Source organism: Antedon bifida, chromosome 4 (assembly GCF_963402885.1).
Source record: "Antedon bifida chromosome 4, ecAntBifi1.1, whole genome shotgun sequence".
Taxonomy (NCBI): Eukaryota; Metazoa; Echinodermata; class Crinoidea; order Comatulida; family Antedonidae; genus Antedon; species Antedon bifida.
In genome coordinates this window covers 22,761,362-22,784,032 of record NC_136229.1, presented here as the reverse complement: position 1 = coordinate 22,784,032, position 22,671 = coordinate 22,761,362, and the positions used below count along the sequence as shown (strand labels likewise).

General features: G+C 31.8%; 3 protein-coding genes across 4 annotated transcripts; all 3 read left to right on the top strand.

Annotated features, from left to right (window-relative positions):
* The first annotated feature begins 160 nt into the window (after positions 1 to 160).
* On the top strand, positions 161 to 8,869 carry LOC144839769 (protein FAM234B-like). Of its 2 annotated transcripts, XR_013611783.1 has the most exons (13): positions 161 to 600; positions 894 to 1,403; positions 1,691 to 1,882; positions 2,266 to 2,408; positions 2,849 to 3,023; positions 3,318 to 3,474; positions 4,082 to 4,255; positions 4,530 to 4,623; positions 5,022 to 5,186; positions 5,347 to 5,539; positions 5,749 to 5,916; positions 6,284 to 7,195; positions 7,601 to 8,869. XR_013611783.1 is itself a non-coding variant. In XM_078695246.1 (12 exons), the coding sequence occupies exons 1-12, from the start codon at positions 585 to 587 to the stop codon at positions 6,601 to 6,603; spliced, it is 2,307 nt and encodes a 768-aa protein (XP_078551372.1). In that variant the 5' UTR covers positions 161 to 584; the 3' UTR covers positions 6,604 to 8,869. The 2 variants fall into 2 exon arrangements, 1 of the variants encoding a protein (XP_078551372.1); XM_078695246.1 differs by having other exon boundaries at positions 6,284 to 8,869.
* A 1,463-nt stretch (positions 8,870 to 10,332) lies between these two features.
* On the top strand, positions 10,333 to 14,320 carry LOC144839775 (inward rectifier potassium channel 2-like). Its single transcript, XM_078695264.1, has 2 exons — positions 10,333 to 12,249; positions 13,218 to 14,320. Exon 1 carries the CDS (start codon positions 11,044 to 11,046, stop codon positions 12,244 to 12,246), a length of 1,203 nt encoding a protein of 400 aa, XP_078551390.1. The 5' UTR covers positions 10,333 to 11,043; the 3' UTR covers positions 12,247 to 12,249; positions 13,218 to 14,320.
* Positions 14,321 to 19,007: 4,687 nt separating this feature from the next.
* On the top strand, positions 19,008 to 21,970 carry LOC144839786 (uncharacterized). Its single transcript, XM_078695276.1, has 2 exons — positions 19,008 to 20,052; positions 20,324 to 21,970. The coding sequence occupies exons 1-2, from the start codon at positions 19,448 to 19,450 to the stop codon at positions 21,441 to 21,443; spliced, it is 1,725 nt and encodes a 574-aa protein (XP_078551402.1). The 5' UTR covers positions 19,008 to 19,447; the 3' UTR covers positions 21,444 to 21,970.
* Positions 21,971 to 22,671: the final 701 nt, after the last annotated feature.

The following is a 22,671-nucleotide window of genomic DNA, read 5'->3' as shown; positions in this document are numbered from 1 at the left end:
AGGTTTGTATATCAAATAAAAGAATATTTTGAGAACAAAAAATGTTTGTTTGATTGAATTGGCTTATCATAAAATATCATAATATAAGATATATATAATTTATACATCCTATAGTTTAATTTATTTCATAGAAGACACCGAAAGTTATTTTCCATTTACTGATAAATTTGCGGTTCCAGCGTTCCATAGATTTAGAACATTATCAAGTTGCCAAAACGGTGTATATTATCATCCTTGATTTTATTTACCGTTTGTTTCCGTGTGTGTTATTTTACTAAATAAACGAATTTTAGAACAAATGTGAATTCAAAGTCTTGCTATCATCTTGAAGTTTAAAACATGTAGTTAAGTATCCTTGCCTTCAATTACGTGTCCCTCTTTTCCGAAGTCTAGCTGCTAGGCTTGATTTTTTGCCTAGCTAGGCCAGGCTAAAAACACCTCGCATGCCCCTACGGCCGCGCAGGGACACCGCGATTCACCGGTTCTACTACCCAAAGGCCCACTACTACTGTGACGCTACTAGGCCTAGGCCAACATCAAGTACTCAAGATACGTTTTTGGATTGCAATGCTATCTGTTGAGGAATGGCGCTTTTTAATGGTACGTTTTGATCCTGTTTATGTGAATGTTTAGGCTCAAAAACAATAATATTATAAAATAGGCTAGGAAGGCCAGGCCTACTCTATTAGGCCTAGCTTGGGCTTAGGTAGGTAGGCAGGCCGCCGCCTAATTTTAAACTTGACTTAATTTTCAAAATCAGTGTTGTAATCGTGGCGTAATAAATATAAACCCAATCACATCGCTCTGGAGTTCACACACTACTGTATACAAAAAGGATACGAAGATACTGTATCTGACAGTGTTGATCTCTAAATTAAAATTCTCTTTTGTAGACCTAAGAAGTAAAAGAAAAGGGTATCTGCCAGTTGCTCTATTGCCGTCAGCTAGTGATGATAGTGATGAGGACGATGTCTTTTTACCACCTGTTGCTGGTAATGGTAAACTTCAACTACCCAATGAACCAGACATCCAAGATGACCAGCCTACAATTCAGAATCCACTTGAGACAGTTACAAATGCTCACTTCAGTCTCACTGTTCGGACACCACACACTAAACAAAAACAGCCAAATTGTCGTTCGTTCTGTCTGACATTGATATGTTTAGTTATAATGGGCATTTTATTTGGATTTCTTCTTCAAATTGAAATTGAAGATTTATTAGAGTCATCAAACTCAACCAATTTCAACTTTTCTTCTGAAGTTGTTTGGGAAAATATTTCAAGACTGTATTCCAGCGAGTCTGTTGTGCGTTTATTACATATAAATGATGATGAAGTTTTAGATTTTGTGTATACACTAATAAGATCAACAATACTGAGAGCAGATTTTTGCAAGAGTATTAGTAAGCTTGTTTTTCTGTTTATTAATTTTAAATAAATAAATAACTTCCTTTATTTGTATTTGTAAATCTAAAAGCAACACTTTATTAGTCTAGATTCTAGTAAATTAGTGTTGGTAAAAGGATACATTTTGGCACACATGGTGTGTCATACATACATTTGAGCTGGAATTACAAAGATCAAAGGAATACTATTTTATAAATAGTGTAAGTGTACTAACAAAAAGTAAATAACTAGAGAAGGCAAGTCACTCTTTGTAAGTAACTAACATGTTGTTTTTTTTATATAGATATGAGTGCTCCATGTCTAGGAGCAATACAGGGAGTTGATGGTAAAAGTGGTGATTTACTTTGGCAAACAAATGTTGATAATGATGTATTTGCTATGAACTGTGGCAAGCTTGATGTAGATAGAGATGGATTTAAAGATTGCATTGTTGCTGGCCGTGGTGCACAACTCATGGCTCTTAATATTAGAACCGGTATGAAATTAGGGAGTTTCCCTGTGAAATTAAATGGAGTTAGTATTTCCTATATAAGCTAAGCAATATGCAATAAAAAAAAAGTGATTACTATTACAAAAATCTGGAACTCCTCCTTTGAGACATCCCTATTAAGGGAGCAATTTCCTATTGAGGCAACATATGTTTTAACACTACAGCCAACCCATATTTAAGGGGCACCACTATAGACACTTAACTACTATATGAAATGACAAGAGTCAATATATATTAACAGTAACACTATAACAGCCAAGCCCTATTCAGGGGACACTACTATTAAGAAGACACATATTGGGTGTCCCAATAATAGGGGTTCTTCTACTAAATCAAGCAAGTTAAATTAACCACAACATTTCTTACAGGTAACATGATTTGGTCAGCTGATGATTCTTACAGTAATTCCTTATGGAACTTTTATCAGCCACAGATTGTACCAGACTTAAATGGTGATGGAGTAGAAGAAATTGTAGTCAACCATGGTGGTAACTACAAATATAAACCTGAGGTAAAAAACAACACTCAATACAACTATCACTATGTAATGACAACACGGTTTGATTTGTTTTATAACCTGAATCCAGCAGTACCAATTCTTTATTACATATGCATGTGGTACTTTGATGTCAGATTGTACAACTCTATGCTGTTACTTTCTTCTCATAGATTTTCTCTCAATTTACATTGATTCAATTTACGAAACTAGAAAGGCACTCGGAGTGCGGAAACCTCCACCTAGGCATATGCAAATGTTATGATGTGTTCCCATACAGCTATTTAACTTTTTGAGTAATCCTGCTAAATAACAAAAATAGGAAGAAACAAACACACACACAACCGACCAACCTCTTGCCATTTTAGGAATTTTGGGGTTTCTCTTTTTGCTTTTGAAAGGTAAATTTTATAGGGTCTTCCAGATTAAAAAAGCATTGATTCTCTTACATGCAGGAGGTAGATAGAGAGGCTGGGAGAATCCTTTTATTGTCTGGTAAAACTGGTTTATCACTAGGAAGATATCTAAACATGTCAGATGAGCATGAAACTTATTCAGCCATTACCTTATACACACATCAAAATGGAGCTATTTACATTCTATTTGGCTCAGGTGGAGAGACAGTTCAAGGTGAGTTTTTATTACATTTTCTGCTGTGTAAAATAACAAGAAACTCCACATATTATTTCACCATGAGTGAACTTTGTCATGAGTGAAAAGAAACTTTAAAGTGAAACTCTTCTGATTGATATATGATTACAATTACAAATAAAAAAACAAAACAAACAATTACAGATCAAATCTATACACATAGGTTTAGAATAGCTGTATCTTTGAAGAGATATTTATTTTATGAAATCAAATAATATGTGATCTATGATAACCAACATTAATTTACTGACTTCATTTGATCTATGCTTTTAGGGTCTTTGTTTGGGATCTCATTAAGAGATCTATACTGCTATGTAATGGAGACAACACCAGAAAAGGTAAATCTTCAGATACTCAAATCTGACGTGTATAACTTGAAATGGGGAGAAAGCAGCAGTCTTGATGATGCAAATATGATAGAAATAATGAGGTAAATCTATTGTCTATTTCTTTAATTGACTTTTGTATAATTCTGAGCAGAGTAATGAGTTCTATTGTTATTAAGAGATACTTTACTTTTTGAATAGTGCATCTTTTTTAATTTTAAAATATCATACTCCAAGAGGTGTTGACAGATGCTGTAAAGTAAAAGGATATTGTCAATGTCACAGAATACTGTATCCTTGTCAATAATTTATACATCTTTTATAAGTAGCACTTAGGACACTTGATTAGGACACTTGACTATCATAAAGAAATACCCGATAAGAACTCTCAGTTCACTAAGTTGTGGTACATGGCGGTAAAATACTTGGGAGGAAAAGACGTACTCCAAGAGGTGTTGACAGATGCTGTAAAGTAAAAGGATATTTTCAATGTCACAGAATACTGTATCCTTGTCAATTAATAATTTATACAGCACTTAGTGATTAGGAAACATAAAGAAAGACCAGATAAGAACTCTCAGTTCACTCAGTTGTAGTACATGGTTATACAATACTTGGAGGAAAAGACAACATAGTACAATGTGCTCCTTGCAGTTCATATCCCACGTTCAGAAATAATATGGTTACCTACCTTTTTATACATATTTATAGGTCAGAAGGAACCAGTGGTGTAATGGTACCAACAATCTTAGCAGATATAAACAACGATGGAGTAAATGATCTTATTGTGTCATTATTCAATGGAACTTGTACAGTTCTTAATGGTAATGATCTTAGCATAATTTGGACAACAGGTCAAAGGTTTGAAGGCTATCAATCATACAGGTAATTATGTACATCTGTTTTAACATCCACCTGTGTATTTTATCATGTTATATCATAGCCACCATTGAATCATATTGCCAGACCTTATATTGAAATTATAACCACGCAAGTTGTTTTATATTCTCATGTATACACAACATATGGATATATTATAATATGTTTATTTTGTTATTTTGGAGTTAGTTACATAATCTGTATCTCCTCATTTTCTCTTTCAATTTCATGATGTTGTTATCATGTATATGTCAAACATAACCATCTTCATTATTCACAGTACTCCTTCGCCTGGTTATTTTAATGATGATGCGTACCTTGACATCATGGTGTGTTTATCACTTGGTACATGGCCAGTATACCATCAAAACACTGTAAGACATTCATACACATAATCACTTTGGTTCTCTTTTAAAACTATCTATAAAACTTTATGTGACAAAAAATGTGATGTGGACATGATGATGGCATATCACTACCATATTTGGGTATATCACTACCATATCTGGGCACATCACTACCATATCTGGGCACATCACACATTTTTTTGTCAATCTAGTTTGATAGTGTAGACAGAGCTTTAAAAATCATGCTACTGTTACAAAACTTTTAGTACAAAATATATGTTTACCACCAAGGAGTTAATTCAAATACTACAGTTTTATGTATGCTAATTTGTATCTTAAGAAGGATACTGTATTATAATTATAATAACTTTTCGAAGTTTCCAAATGTCAGAATATTATATGAGTAAAATATAACTTTTTCACAGGTTGCAATTCTAGATGGGAGAGATGGCTCAACATTGTGGTCTACAACTGCATTGTCACAGCGAAGGATGATGAATTCTCCATTATCTGTCAGCCAGGGTTCACACAAATCAGCTTTTATATTTTGGTTAATTGGTAGAAGATTTACATTGCAACAATCATGCTTTGTAAGGCTTTATAAAATTATATTTACAATGTTTGCAGTAGACACAAATACTTTAGAGTAGAGTTTAGATCTTTGTAGAAATAGATTAGAATTAAAATAGACAATTTTTTGGTATTAAATTTTGCCCCTAGTAACAACCATACAACAATGTATATTTTCAGTTGGATGATAACCATGCTAAGTGCCCAATGCATCATCATGGTGATCACAAGAAACGTCATGCAGATTCGGGCAGTGAAAATTGCGATAACGAAACATTGCTATTGGATGAGGCAGAGTTACTAATGGTTGACAGAGACTCTATGAGGGCACCATCAATTCTAACCAGGGTACAAGCAGACACATATCGCTATGGTAACAATTTGTAAAATTCTCACATATTCCATAGGGGCACCATCAGTTTTAAACAGGCTACAAACAGGCACCTACCTAACCTAACTAGGTTTTTTAGGCTTGTACATTCCATCTTTTAAAGTTATACATTTTTTCATACTATTTTCAAGCAAAAACAACTATTTTTTTGTGTTTTTGGTTTTAATATGTATTTGAAAATTGCTTTACAGAACTCACAAATAAAGAAAATGAACCTAATCAAAATATATCTACAACAACTAATGATGAGCTTTTGAGAGAAGAAAATACAAAAAAAACCACTCACCATCGGAAACGGGAAGTAGAAAAAGAGGATGGGTCTGAATGCACTGTCTTTGCAGCAACAATTATTGCTACTGGTAAGTATACACATATGAAACCTTTTAAATTATTCTAATTAGGGAGCTTTCAATCGGTCAATCGATGTGTTGTTAGTCATCACCTGGACCTATAAACCATCAAAACTGTGTAGAGGTGGGGAGCAATGCAAAAATGCACATGAAATAATACTGTAATTGAATAACAAAAAGAAATATTTCTGGTATTTTAAAATCATAAAGAAAACTAATGAATATAAAAAAATGGAACTGATTCTATCAAAAGATGACCATACATTTTTAATAAATATAATACAAAACAGAAGCACATGACAGCTATTATGATTGATATCCATACAACTAAACCAATACATTCACAGACACTTTCTTTATGTCTCTACTTGATTAGGAGCAATAAGTGATATAGATTTTGACGGGAATTTGGATTTGATAAACTTGTACAGCCGTGATGCCGTTGTTCTTGATGATATGTATTATGTAAGAAGTTCCTTAACAATACAACGTTTAAAACTTCACACTCGCAATTTGTTTAGAGTACCACTCAACAAAAATACAACGTTTACTAAGTCAGAAAGTTGTGACAAATGCAATGGTAATTCAGAAATTAAACTGCTTAATAGTGGATGGTTTGGCTATATGGGATTGGATGGTGATGGCATATACAATGATGGTCAGAATAAAAGTATTAAAGATGTATTGTCCCCCTGAAAAAATAATGCCATTTTAATGTCGCCTAATAGTTATCCACTTTGACCAAAAATGTTATTGAAAAAAATGTATTTACCTAAAAAACTGTAATTTAAAGCAAAACATAGTCAAATTGGCTGCCAGCTAATGGGTTTTTGACCATTCATTTTATAAGTGAAAACATTAATTTGTTCACGTTTTTTTTTTCTACAAAAGTGATTAACTTTGTTAAAACTACAAAATAATCTATTCAAAGTCTGATTTTATTAATCTTTATTTTTCATATTTTTTTGGGACAATACATCTTTAAATAACACTACACAAATTTGGGCACTATGATAAACCTATTTAAAAACAGATTTTAAAAATATTAATATAATAACAAATAATAATTATAAAAATGTAATCAACCAAACTAATATTTTATGAACTGCAACATTATGCATTTTAATTTAGATTTAGATAAATAAGTACTGTATAGGAATAAATACTATGATGATAGTAAAAATGTAAAAAAGTGGATATTATACAAGATTTATTATTTTAATGGATGTTGTAAACAAAAGGTGTAATTAATAAGATTCCTGTAAAAATTGGGACACACCTGGAAAATGTTCCTGTGAATACAGGAGCCAGCTTAGTTGGTAGGATTTAATTAGTGTCATGCAAAGGTACAGAACAATGCACCTGGAAAATGCACCTGGAAAATGCACCTATGAATTGAGGGGAAAGCATAGTTATTATTTTAATGGATATAGTCAACAGAAGGTGTAATTAATAAGATTCCTGTTTTTTGGGATTGGGACATGGCTGGAAAATGTTCCTGTGAATACAGGAGCCAGCATAGTTGGTAGAATTTAATTAGTGCCCTGCAAAGGTATAGGACAATAATATGGAACATGTGCCTATGAATTGAGGGGAAAGCATAGTTATTATTTTAATGGATATAGTCAACAGAAGGTATAATGAATAAGATTCCTGTTTTTTGGGATTGAGACATGGCTGGAAAATGTGCCAGCCAGGAGCCAGCATAGTTGGTAGGATTTAATTAGTGCCCTACAAAGGTATAGGACAATAATATGGAACATGTGCCTATGAATTGAGGGGAAAGCATAGTTATCAACAAAGAAAGGGGGTAAGCACACCTATAAATTGGTTGATGTCCTGTAAAGTAGTCAACAAACTTGAGAAGTGATGGATGGCTTCTTATGTATAGTGCAATATTGTAGATTATTGTATTTTGTATTTATTTTTGTATGTGCATTGATTAAAAAAAATCTTTCACAAAATGTGACATTCCTTCGATGACAAACACATGCAAATAAATACTTCATATTTGCACTAGACCCTTGGTGTTACCATGGAACTATAATATTATAGTGCCAAGTATTGAACACACATTTTATGTCCACAAATTGCCTTAAGTAATTTACTTCCAATAATAGTAGGTAAGTTTAGCAATATGTTAGTAAGGTCTTATTTAAATGTATCATCTCTAAGTAGCTCATTATCAAGAATATATGCTTTCAATGTTAATAATGTCTTTCAACACTGCATTAGGTAAATATGATGATATTGGGCTCTACTTTTAAAGTATGTACTTATACAGTAAATACCAATGTGGTATTGCCTAATATGTATTTATATTTGTGTTATAACAGTTTTTGAGCTGAGGAAATTGTACCTTAAAATATTTTGTGCCTTATTTTTATAATCTGTAATTAATCATGCCAAAAACTTTCCAAAGCAATACATTTTAAAGAATTTTTATGCAAAAAAAAATTATATTTAAGTTATATATACAGCAAAACAATGCATAATATAAATAATGAAGCTACAGCATTACATAATTACTACCATACATTCTATATTATTTGCACTTTCTTCTCACTGATTATGTTGTCTTCTTGGGCACCTTATTTCTAATTTTGGTGGGTAGGTGATAACTAAACCTATAGTTTCATCAGATCCAATGTTTATTTATTTCAATTCATTACTGTATAAAAGTAACAGTGACTTCATATGGATATCTTAAATTTACTTTAATTCAAGGCTAATAACTCCTTGCATTAATAACAACCATACAACAACTAAGTCCTAAAACATTGATTATAACTTTATAATGATATTTTTTTTCTTCTAAAAATCGTTACGGTTTTCTGCGGTTGACATTTAGTTGGTTTAAATATAACTTTTTCATGCGTTTCCCCCAATTATGAGAAACAAATGATTTAGTGATGAGAGATTGGTGTGAAATTACTGTATGTAATAAAACAGCTAAAAAAGATTTGAGTATTATATAGAGAAACTAACGCTTTGATTTGAAATGTTTTGTCACGTTTGTATAACACCGGTTTTGATATCTCATCAACATTAGTACAACATTGATGATACCTATTAGCAATTTTGTTAGTTATGCATCATTTAATCATCCAGTCAAAGCAATCTTGTTTTAGAATATTTGTAGTATTTTTTTTATACTTTAACATACTAAAATGATGGTATTTACTTATCAACTTCAGTCCACTTTTTGACCCTTATGACAATTCCATATTATGCTCTATCTCTGTACATAAACATTCTAAAAGCAACAGTTACGTTTTGAGCTGTTTTTTTACTATAGACTAAAGTGATATTTATAACAATCATTAGTCGTCCATTTAATTTGATTCTTGTAAACCATGGTGGAAAGTAATATTTATATTGTTTTAACTAAACTAATACAGGTATTTGTATATTTGCTATTAAAGTAATTTTTGTATTGTTTGCTACAGTAAAGTAATGTTTATATCATTATTTTGTATTTATATCAATTCCTTGTAAAATGCAGGCATTTAGATTGATTTGTTATTTATCATATATTTTTGTAAACTCAGTTTTGTAAGAGAAAAAATTATAATATGTTTACCAGATTATTGTTCAGTCCACCGTTGACAGTACTGGTTTTCCTGTAAAATATAGTTTTAGAAAAATATTGAAACATCAAATGAAAATAATACTTTAAGGAAATATAATTAAGAATATTTAGACTATTATCATCTGATCTAGTTTTAGACGTAACTGTATATATCCTGTTTACTTGGTATATAATATTTAAGAATGATCTAATAATTAAAACTTTATTGATCCAATATATCAATAACTTCATTAATTCATTATTTTATTCATCAATTAAAATCATACAAGGCAGCCGAAGGTTAAAAAGATAAGAGAGATAAAAAATATCAACATATACAATTAGCATTTAACTAATATTAATAAAATTAAATAAGGCTAAAATAAGTACAATATTAATAGCACAAAAAAATACTATTTAGCATTATTAATATTAACAACTCAAATATTGTATTTGAAAATTAATATTATATGAAGAGCATATTTATATACACAGAAGTATCATTAAAGAAGTATTTAAATATTTGTTTGGTGTGAATAATTAATTCAATAGATCACCATATAGGTCAGTAAAATAAACAAGCTGAACCAGGGAACCAGGGAGTTGTTATGCTGAACTAAGTAAAGTAGGGGGCTGTCCCTGGACAACTTTGTAATTAATCATTCAACAAGTTTATAATGGCTGGATTTAGCAAGGTTTAGAATGCCGGATTAGACCCGGTAAACTTGCAGGGTACGCACCAGTTCTTTGGGAGTGTGCAATCACCTTTGAGATACAACAAATTTTATAACAATTCTATGCAAATTATCCACCGTTGACAGTACGCTGCTTCCGCGCAAAATGTTTGTAGTCGGTTTTTATGAACGTGAGTAGATTCAAGGATGTTCCGGTTCTTTGATGTTCTGGTTTCTCAAAAATTTCATAAACACAGTCAATGTATTGTAATGACGTATCAAGATCGTGTAATTTTTCAGCATTCATGGCCTTGGAACTTCAGTTTGGAGAACTTTGCGAATTGAAGTTACTAATGTATTACAGAAATGATCAAATAAAACATTAATGAATGTCATGAAAAATCAATTAAACAGACAATAAATGACTGTGTCAATTATTTTGTGACGTCAAACGTCGGTTTTAATAGTATAACAATATGATCTATTGTTGTGTTTTAAATTATTCACCCCATATACAAAATGGATCAATCTAGAAAGTGACAACTGCTTTAACATTTTACCATAGCCTTTATTTAGAAGCACACATTTCATCTGGTGTAGTACTATTGTTGAGGAATATTTCTCATAATTTATAATTAGGTTTCGGAATACGTTTATTTCTTTGAGAAATTAAGAATAGTGAAATAAGATCCTTGAGTACAGCTAATATGATTGATTTTTTTGTGTGCTAATTCTATTGTGTGAGTTGTTACTTGTTTTGTTCTTTGTCAGCTTTTGAACACTACCAGATCCAAGCTGGTTATTGCTGGTTATACCATACAATGTTTCTTAAATTGTAGAGCTGCTAGTTAGAGAATCAAGTTGACATTGCTTTTGCTTTACAATAAAAGGATGGCAGACACACGATTTTCAAGTGAAGGAAGAAATCATATTGAAGCCAAAAATTACAGGAACCATGTTAGTTCAAATCATCATCAGATTATTCCAATTAAAAAGGAAGAGACTTGGAAACGTCTGGTAGAAAAAAATGGACGCTGTAATGTTACCCCATCGATCCGTGCAAACTTAAGGCGATATGCTGTAGACTTGTTTACAACTTCTGTGGATATGCCATGGCGATACAACCTCATTATGGTGATTCTTGGTTTTTTTCTTAACTGGTTTTTGTTTGGTTGCATTTACTATGCCATAGCATTTAATAGAGGTGATTTTGACAATCTTGAAAATCAAGAATGGAAACCCTGTTTTCGTAACTTTAAAAACTGGAAATCTGCGTTCATGTTCAGCATTGAAACACAAACTACTATTGGCTACGGTTTTCGTTGTCCCACCGAGGAATGTGGAGAGGCTATGTTTTTTCTTGTTTTTCAAACCATTTGGTCCAACCTGTTGGAAGCCTTTATTATTGGTAGTTTTATTGCCAAATTTTCTCGTCCGAAGTTAAGAGCAAAAACCATCATGTTCAGTAAAACAGCATGTATTACAATGAAGGATGGTAGACTAATTTTTCAATTTCGACTTGGTGATCTTCGAAAAAGTCCAATTGTAGAAGGCCACATTCGATTGCAGATGGTGAAACATCACATAACTAAAGAGGGCTGTTATGTACCATTTCAGGTTTTTGACATTAATATCGGGCATGAATATGGCTTAGACCGGATCTTTCTTGTGTGGCCAATTGAAATAGCTCATGAAATAAATGAAGAAAGCCCATTATATGAATATAGTAAAGAAACTTTATTAGAGTCAGATTTTGAAATCATTGCAATTCTGGAAGGGATAGTCGAGGCAACTGGTACTACAACGCAAGTAAGAACTTCTTATTTACCAAATGAGATTGAATGGGGCTATGATTTCAAAGCAGTTATTTCCGAGAAAAATGGAGTAATGGATGTTAATCTTGATAATTTCCATCGCACTTTAATCACAAACACAAGTACATTAAGTGCAAAACAATTGTGTGACAGTTTTGTTGATTCTTTGGACGAAAATGTGAAACATAGTGACAACCAGAGTGAAACAGACAACGAAGAATGTGAAAACAAAAAAACTCGCATTGGAAGGAAAAAATTGGAAATTGAATCATCCTTGTAATAGGTAAGCCAAAAATATGAAACCAATTTGTTTGCAATAAAAGTATCAACAACATTAATTGTAGCTAAATTTCAACTATGTACTCAATACCTTTGTTACTAATATATATTCCGGGTTGGATGATTGCTAAAATATGCTTTCCTATTCAAACAAAATGAACGATCAAACTTAAATTTAATTTTATTGATGGTAGTGTGAATTACAAAAGCGCCAATCAAATACTGTTTTTGATAACATTACATTTTTATTACCTAATACATAAATTGAAAGTCAATAGTTTGAACTCTGAACAGAGAAAATGTTTTGTGTAATAATAATAATAAAAGTAATAGGCCTACTCTAAAAACTTTCAATACTGTAGATTGAGATATTTGTTCATAACACCATAATTACTGTACACCATGATTAATTGCTTGCTTTAAATTGACGTACACATACAATAATGCTTTTTAAATGTTGGTTTAAAAACACACGTTTCGAAAAACAAATATTAACATGAACAGTACAGAATAATAAATAATAACAATGTTACTGAAGTGGGTAAACATACTATTCAGAAGTAGATACCTATGAGCATAAATTTTAATTCTGACAGCGTGAGGCTAAACAAAAACAGCATCGCGTGCCCTACAATAAATTTATATTTCACATCTGGTATTTTCACAAGTCAATTAGGAGCAATATTAAATTACGTTAATTTCTTCAGTTCATCAACAAGATATATCTGACCTTCACTCATCTACAATTAACTAATTAATTGGTTCTGCTGGCTAAACTTGAAATTGTATTATTAGATATGGTTACAGTAATTGAATAACATTATGGAATCATAAACAACATGAATGTCAAAATATATGAACGCACTCAATTTGACTTTTGGTACTATAGTAGCCTATATCACAGTTATACTGTTTAATTGGAATTAGCATCTTCCATCAGAATAATTGCTATGTTTGTTTTTTTTTTTCTAGACTTAATCTAACTGGATGAATGGATTTCCTTGTACGATATTTAGAAAGCGAATATTGTAACAGAATATAAAAACTGAAACTGAAACTAGAAGATAGTGAGGTCAAAGTAGACAAAATGTAACTTTATAGAGAGATATTTGATGCAATCATGTCTAAGAAAATGTTAAAAGTACTTTACAAATCATGTGTACACAATATTTCACAGCAATGCATGCTCCTATAGATAGGAAACTAAAGATCAGTATTTAAAGTTTTAACTATGCATTTTATACGTTTACTGAGCATACAAATTACTGTATAAATATAAAAAATATAATAATAAGCTAGTATAGTAGCATACAGTGTTTGTAGGCCTATTTATTAGACAAATGGACTGAAATAAAGTATTTTGTATAAAGGGTAAACAAAGACTATCGTATCAAATTGGACAGCGTAAACAAAATGGTTTGGAGGGAAGGCACATGGCTATCATTACCCATATTCTATTTGAAATGAACAGTGCTATAATTAACTTTCTACAGGTACAAATGTCATTTTCATTGTAGGAATAATTTGGACCACAGAACTTTCAGAAATGTTGGTTTATTTTCTTCAGAGTTGATAATATAATCAACAATGAATAGTCCAAAAAGGCTTGTTGATTTGATGTATAGCTCAAATTATTCATCAATAATGTCAATACATTTTAGGTAGTTTTATTTAAAAATGTCATTGTATAATATAGTTAAAATCTAATATGCATGGTAATATATGGTTTGTCAGATTTCAGCATCATGTAATTTGGTAAAAATAAAAATGCTCATTAGATATGCATTAAATGCTGCTGTTGTTTTCTTAAAACTTGATTACAAGTCATTAACTTTAGTACATAGATTTGTCAATGAATATTGTCACAGTTCATTAGCAATATAACAAGTTTTAACCATGGTGGAGGAATCAGTTCATATAATACTACTAGTGTAACTTTATAACTCCAAGTAAAGATGCTTTGAGAAGTCAACGTTTCGATCTATTTCATCCGTTTTCAAGAACATGACTCATTTTTTTCCATAAAGTATTTACAAAATTGTCATCAAAAGCATGACAATATTTGAATTAAGCAATGAGTGACTGATGTGCTTTCATGCTTTTGTAAATATATAATTATAATTATATACTGTATAATGGATTCTTGAAAATAATCAAATAGATTGAAACTTCCAATTCTCAAAATTATTATGTTCTGTCTCTTTATATCTAATACAGTAATAGCATTATTTTATTTGAAATTATTCAGTGGATATTCTAAAATTGGTTTATTATTTTACTACGGTATTATTATTATTATTATTATTATCAGATCTTTGTTGCAAAATATGTTTTTTGATAGTTTATTCAATCTCATTTCCTCAGACTTTAAATCAAGTAAAAACATGAGGAATAAACTCTATTACAACAATGTCATACAGTATATTTCAATTTTCGTTTAACCTTATAATTAAACAAAGATATCACAAACATACTAGCTACCTATCTTTAATTCATTTCTAAAATTCTATTCAATTTTAACAATTGATTAGGTCACATTATTGTCTTGTTTATATATCGTGATGTTGTTTAAAGTTGTCATATATACAACAACAATTTATAAATATTAAATGAGCATGTCAATTAGTTAAATGTAGGTTAAGCTTCTTACAAGACTAAGGACAAATTGATGCTTTGAGTTTGATTGTCAATCAATAATGAAAAGAATTGGTGATGTAAAAAAGGGCTTGTAATGCATAATTCACTAGTGGAGCATATCTATTTGTTAAGCACAGTATAATACCGTTTTGATGTAATTTTTTTATAAAATCAAATACCTAAAATTTTTTTTTTTGAATACGAGGAACATATGGACATTCTCAACATACTGCAACACGTGACTTCACATATTCAATGATAGGTGATGCAGCCATATTCTGTGGTCCCTCTCCATAGTGAATCATTTTTTTAAAACTGTGATTACGTTGGCGTTCAAACTCATTAATTATTTACAAAAACAGAATATTAATATTATGCTTTAAAAAAAATAGGGTATTCCCTGAAACTAAGTCGCTAAATTAATAATAAGTTTTTATCATTATATATCATAATTGTAGTTTTATTGAATAAACCAGACTATAATAAAAAATGTGTACTTCTTTAAAATGAAGTACTGTAGATATTTCTGTGATTATTTTACAAAATAACAAAGCAACCAGAGGTTGAAAAACAACATGAGCAATGAGCAAGTGAGCCCTCTGTGTTTCATTCACACCATTCAGTTGTTTGAAGTCCGTAATTTATAAAGTGAGCCCTCAGTGTTTTATTCGCATTCACACCATTCAGTTGTTTGAAGTGAGCCCTCCTCACTTAATTTAAAGATTCTACAGAAGCCTACTGTAGAAACTTAGGTCTGATATGGATTTAATATTTATTATGTAAATGATTTTTAAGAAACGGTGTACAGATATACTCCACACAAACAAACCAAACAAAGAAAACAAAAAACATCATGGGAAAGCCCAATATTGAATTAATAACGATAGAGGTGTGAAAGTCTGTGGGAGGAATATTGGCAATACTAATCTAGTATTATTTTAAACTTATATGGTATTTGTTCAATGTGTTGATGACCTCAACTAGCAATTGTGCCATATATACATTGATTAAATTGTAATCAATAGCCAGATTTCATAGTTTTTTAATCAGCCTATTGCAATGTTAGAATTGTCCAAAAAAATATTACAGCACACTGTATTTATTTGAAATAAATGCCCCACTATGAATAAAGGCCTCTCTTGAATAAAAACACCACCCCCCATGCATATACACACAGTATTGTATTATAACTCATTTATAATATGTAGTAAAATCCAAATAAATTTTTGATTTACAATTGACAAGGAATTTTGATAGAAAAGTTACTGTATCATCACTTCTTGATATTAATTGTGTTGTATTTGTTCATATGTAGGGAAAATTTATTTGATTATACATGTTACCATATTACACCCAAAAAAATTAACGCCCCTCTAAAAAGCCTCCCGAACAATAAACTCCAATAGGACAATAGTTACTTTTTAATGTCACATATTTAGTGAGTACTTACTCACTTCACCAAATATTGGATCCAAAATTGAATAAAAATTAATTTTAATTGAAAGGATCTTAGTGACTGCTAAGCTGCAACATACTTGACATGTCATGTTATTAAAATCTGAAGATGAAAGATGAAATTTTACCAAAATAATATTGGTGGTTGTAGTGATGATGGTGGTGTTGGTGGCGGTCGTGGTGATGGTGGTGGTGATGGTAGTGTTAGTGGTATTGGTGGTGGTGGTGAGATCTGTAATTCCCCTTGAAATCTCAAACATGTTTAAAGTATGTATATTTTATTTATGCAAAAAACATTGAATTGAATAGGATTTATTGAAATTGGTATCTCCATTCACTGACCATATATGGCAAATACATTATTTGTCACCAGTTTATTGATCAGTAAATTTATAAGTAAAAAACAATTCAAATGTGACGCAAATGAAACAAATTAAACTTTTGTTATGCTTTGTCAGTTCATTTTACAAACGGCCTTGAGCTGGCAAGTGGAACCCTAAATAGCCAATAATTTCAAAACAATAGTTAAATGAGGTATGATGCAGGGAACAAATTAAACCAATTTATCGGTTCATTTTTCCAAAGGCCTTGAGCTGGCAAGTGGAACCCTAAATAGCTGATAGTTTCACGCATAGAGTTACATCATAATCTTTGCAACATGACGTTGTAAGTGACGGGTGCAAACTTTTGTTAGGCGGTTGTAAACAGAGAGTTTCTATCACTTTTGTATTGTAATCAACTTCCTGAGTATTGTGGATGATCAATTATTTTAACACTATCTAATAACACCAATAAACACCTGTTGAGTCTCTCACCTCTTTACTGTGCATATCATTTAATTTCAGCATTTTGCATGAAAAACACCGAAAATGTAAAAATTATTCAAAAACAACTTTTTTTTCCAATAAAGTCCAATGACATTCACATGGTAATAATTAAGGCACTGGAATAAACTTGAAAGAACTGGTAAACACCCTAACAATATATACTGTATATGATGGTAAAAAGTTTGAAACCTATAAACCATGAAATAACAGGATATTGGCCATAAAAAAATTACTTATGTTTGCCATGTTTCTTTTATATTTTTTTTATGAAAAGATATTTATTCAAAACCATGCTACTATTTATTTATAAGCAGCTTCTTTAAATATATTTTATACTTTCATGGTGGAAAATGTTAGAAATAGTATTAAAACATAGTTTCCAGAAATTGTCCCCTTAATAGGAGTGTCCCAAAGGAGGGGTTATACAACTGCTTTCCACTAAAATTATTAATTAGTACTTTTTATCATATTTTTAAAGGATAAAATGGCATTTATTCTAATAATGAGTTAACATTTGTTTGGTGATGTTTAACGTTTAATAAACCTAGTCGCATCTCTAAATTCATATAATAAGGTGTCTTGCATAATCAAACGGGGAGGTGTAGCAGACACTTCAAGACATGAAAAATACTATGAACTTTGAACTACCAAGATGACAGGAAAAAGGCCATGCCAGGGAGGGCGCAATATTTTTACTGATCCCTGGCGATGAGGAACCGTTCGCTACGGGGGTTTGCGATAACATTGGCGACTAGTTTTCATTGATTCAAAGGTAGGACCCTTCTAGCGATATGGGCTATAGCATCCAGTATAGATACAATTCCAGGCTAAAATTGTGCGATAAATCATGACATGGGACGGGCCAGTATATCCTCGGGTATAACTTAACCACTTCATGTCTAATCCCACCCCTTACTTTATGTCTGATTTCACAAACAACCACATGCCCAGGTATAGTCCCAGTATTGACTTTTGGCCCAGTCTGGATGTAGGCCTCTCTCTAGCCAGCTTAGATGAGTTTTTACAAGAAATCCTTACCAATCATTTTTTCCCTGAACCAGGGTTTCCCCGGGTATAGTCCCACCCTTCTAAAGTCAGCCCAATTTTGTGTTCTATAATGGGATGGGATTATACCCGAGGATATACAGTGATTTCAGCCGTCATTTCCCACACTTGTGCTACCAAATCCTTGATAATATACCCCAGAAATGCTTCACCTCCTCGTATTTTTCCACACTTGTGCTACTTAGGCCCACGAAAATAAACCCTGATGTGGCACACCATACGGAAATATTTAAGAGTGACCCCCAAGGATTTTTTACATTTTGGTATTATACTGAAATTGAATTGAGTTGAATTTATCATTGACGCACATCCGGTCCCTGGGCCCCACCTGCTCCCTACCCCTGGGATCCCACCTGGCCCCAGCCTAATTTGGTCACTCTACTTTCTGTTCCAAACCCAACTCTCAAAAAATAATCCTTTATTTTCCCCTGAAATACCCTGTAAATGGGGAACATAAATAATTGCCAGGAAAAATTTATGTTCAGGAGTTAAAATATAATAATCATATAGATATTAATAATATAGATATAGCCTATTAATAATTTAGCCAATGAGGCCATGATGTGTAATTCATTTGCTTGATGTGATATTATTATCATAATACAGTAAGCTACTGTATGTAAAATTATTATCGGTGCGGTAAAGCTAATGATGTCTGAATATACCAATGTACTTGAATATGGCTATACACATAGCCTAATCTGTATAAATTATAGTCATGCCTATGCGAGGTCAGTTGAGGCAGTAATAGGCATTGTGCATCCATGCATGACAAAAAGCTACTCACACACACAAAGGCTGTCTAGTTTCAACATAGAAAATGATTCAATTTACTGACTAGAAAAGTACTAAAAATTTGCTACATTGATTACTTATCATCAATTTACAAGGATCAAGATTGACTAAATGTAAATCAACCTTTGCTTTCTATTATTATTGTGCTATATTGCTGTGGTAGGCCTAGGCTACCTTAGTACCTATTTTGATTGTCTATTCTACACTAGCAGAGGAAATACAGTTTAAGTGTGGACTTAGTCAGCTCTCAGTTGAATAAGTTGTACAGAATAGTGGCCTAACATTTCTAGTTACATTGGGCCTAGTTACCTTAGCCGAGTACCATCACTGATAATCCGAATTGCTTTGTTGAACAGACAATTTAAATTATTTAGGTAAAGAAGGCATTTTATCAGAACTTGGAGATTCATTTTTATTTAAAAAATGACAATGGATGGAATGCGTAGAAAACCAAATTTTTCATTGGATGAAAAACTGTTTTTAGTCAACTACATTAAGGAACATAAATCTCTTCACGATGAATTTGATCCATATGGTACTGACCTTACAAAATCTTTAAATGGATGGAGTGAAATTTCAAATGCATTCGAGAGTCATTTTCCAAGTAAAACACCTCGTGATCCTTCCGATTTAAGATCTTGTTGGAAGCGTATCCGTGATAAAGCCCGATGTATATATGCGCCACAGTCTACACCCTTATCTTCAAATAAAAAACACCTAACAAAACCAAAATGGTTGGAAAAAAAGAAACCGATTCCAAATATAGTCAGCAAACTAGCATGGGAGTTTATGGTACAGCAAGAAGGTAACACTCCACATGGCTCAATGTACAAAGGTCAAACTGACACCAGAGAATGGCCACAGCAATCAGAAGCAAGTTCTTATGACCAGATGCATTCTGCAAATTCGCCAGAGCTTTTAGTTGTAGAAACTGATGAAAATACTAATGAGTTGGCCGAAAATAATGATGTCATCAGGATTAAAAAAGAATGGATTGAAGATGAAGCAGAAAATAAAGATCTGTCTGAGTAAGTTATTTAAATTAATTAATTACATACTATACTAGCAATTATTCATTATTGCACCATGGAGGTATACCTCCATGATTGCACTGATGGTAGGCCTACTACTTTAGGCTACCTTAGTGCCTATTTTGTCTTTCACGTTAGAGGAAATACATAAGTGTTTATGATTAAACTGTGCCATCAATTTATAAGTTTGTCATTACATCCTGCCTAACTTAAAACTTACTATACTTAAGTACCTAAACTCTTAATTAGTTTTTTTATTTTGGTACAGGAATATAGGTGACGAATCATCCGATACTAGAACATCACAAGTCAGAAAAGATGTGATGCCAAAGATTATGATGGTAGAATCATTACAATCTGAATCACGCAGAAGTCTTGAGATACCAGAGGATACTAATGATATGGATGAAGATATGTATGATAGCCAAATTGAAACCAATCAGGAAGATTCGTTTCAAATACACCACCACCAGGATCAAATGTCATTCCAACGTAGCAGCGAAGACATAAGGCCATATTTAGAAAATAGGCCCCAATCAGAAAGAAGTATGCGTTCCACAGCAAGAAATTTTTCCGATAGTAGATCAAGACGTGGGTCTTCTGGGCAACAAAGCGAAAGCTTGGGATATATTCCAATACGACAAGAACAAGACAAAACTATGATGTCAACTGGATTTAGGCCGAGTCAAGGTCATGCATCTGGATTTAGATCAGGCAATCATGAATCTGAGTTTGTTTCAATACAGGAGGATAGATTAACTGATGACCAACTAATAAACCCAAGTAGGCCTACATCAAGAAGTCAAAGACAAACCTCGCTAGACTCTAGAAATGTTGTACAAAAGAGAAAACTGAGATCAAAAGCAGCAGTAAACACATTTGATAGACGACAATCAAAGTATTACCAAGGAATGAGACACAGGCGTTCAAGAAACTTCTTAGCCCGTCGAGAACGAGCTCTAGGCAACTCCCGGCAAACTGTACAGGAACAGTCAGAATTGCCATGTGATGATATTCCTCCTCCTCCTCCTCAACAAGTTAGAAGTCAGAATGCCTGGAGGGTTAGGAATACATTGAATGAATCCAACCTTGAAGTCTTTGAAGAAACAGCAACCAAGAATATGAGTTTCCAGCGAAAAAGACCATTATCAGATGTTTACTGCAACCATCCATCTCATAGTGCATCTGCGGCACCAATTATGGAAGTACCAGAAAACAGATCTTTCAACAAAGAAATGAATGAAGATATGTTAAAGATGGCACAGGAAGAGCATAATATTAAGATGCAGATTCACAAGCGTAAATTAAGAGTACTTATGCTAAAACAGTGGTCATTAGAGCAAGAATGTATTCAGGCTGGATATGATCTTCCACCAGATTATTACTAATTTATTCTTGCAAAGGAATGTGGAAAATCAATTATTATATGAACATAGTAGTTAAATTTGATATTCTGAAAAACATTGGAAAAAAATGATTGCTTTGAAAAATAAGTGTATGTATCAGGGAGTTGTAACTCCCTCTGTTTATCAATATGTAACAATGCTGCCTGTTTATGTTTTTAATTAATCAAATATGTACTTGTTGTTATTATTGTTTGGTTCAGCTGTATAGCTCAATGTATTTTAATTAATTTTAAACAAAACATTATCTTTTGCTGTTAGTTTAAGTCAATAATCAATTCTTAGTATTATTATTACTAGTATCAGAAATATGTGGAAACTGAGATAAACTTTTTATGTAAATAAGATTTTTTTTTTTGCTTTTAGTCTTATTTTAATCAATATTAATTAAGAAGAAAAACATGAGAAAAACAAGCTACATAATGTAACATTTAATTGTAACAGTTTTAGTAATTGTCATAGTTAAGTAATCAAATAGTATTGTATAATGCGAGCACAAAAATAAAGTAAAATTTACCAATGGAATTGTATAATACAGTTTTTCTTTTTATTAAATTCTTAATTCATTTTTTCATTGTAAATGTATAAAACTAAGTAATTATACTGTCAGACAATAAATGCACAAAAAAATAATACTATAATACTGTACCTATAAAGTACAGTGTCCCTATTCATGAACACATGTCCCTGGCCATGGCGACCACATTTCTTTTTTATCTAATTTAGTGGAAAATTATAAAAGGTGGTTTTTAATGAGTCCAGTGAGCTAAATATTGGCTTTGTTCATGTGTAATAATATTGGCGGGAGCTACCAACTATGTCTATATGTAAGATTGTTTGCATACTTTTGAATATCAAGGGACAATACAATGCCTAAGGCAGCATCAGATTGTTACAAAATTCACTCGCAAAACAATTTTGCACAATCACTCAAAAAGTGAACACTGTATAGTCAGAAAGTTACTTGTTTTCTATTTTAACTGGAGTAAACAACCAAATAATGTTTACAAATCAAATTTTTTTTCCATTATTTGAATTAATACACATCTTTTTTTTTGTTTCACACAACCAACAGATAAACAGCTAAAAATTAACCATTATCAACCATTTTTGTTTTTTTTTGCTGTTGATCTATTTTTACTATGTTAAATCTACAAATCTATTTTCTACACCACCAAAATTAACACTGCTTCCACGAAAGATTATTTCAATA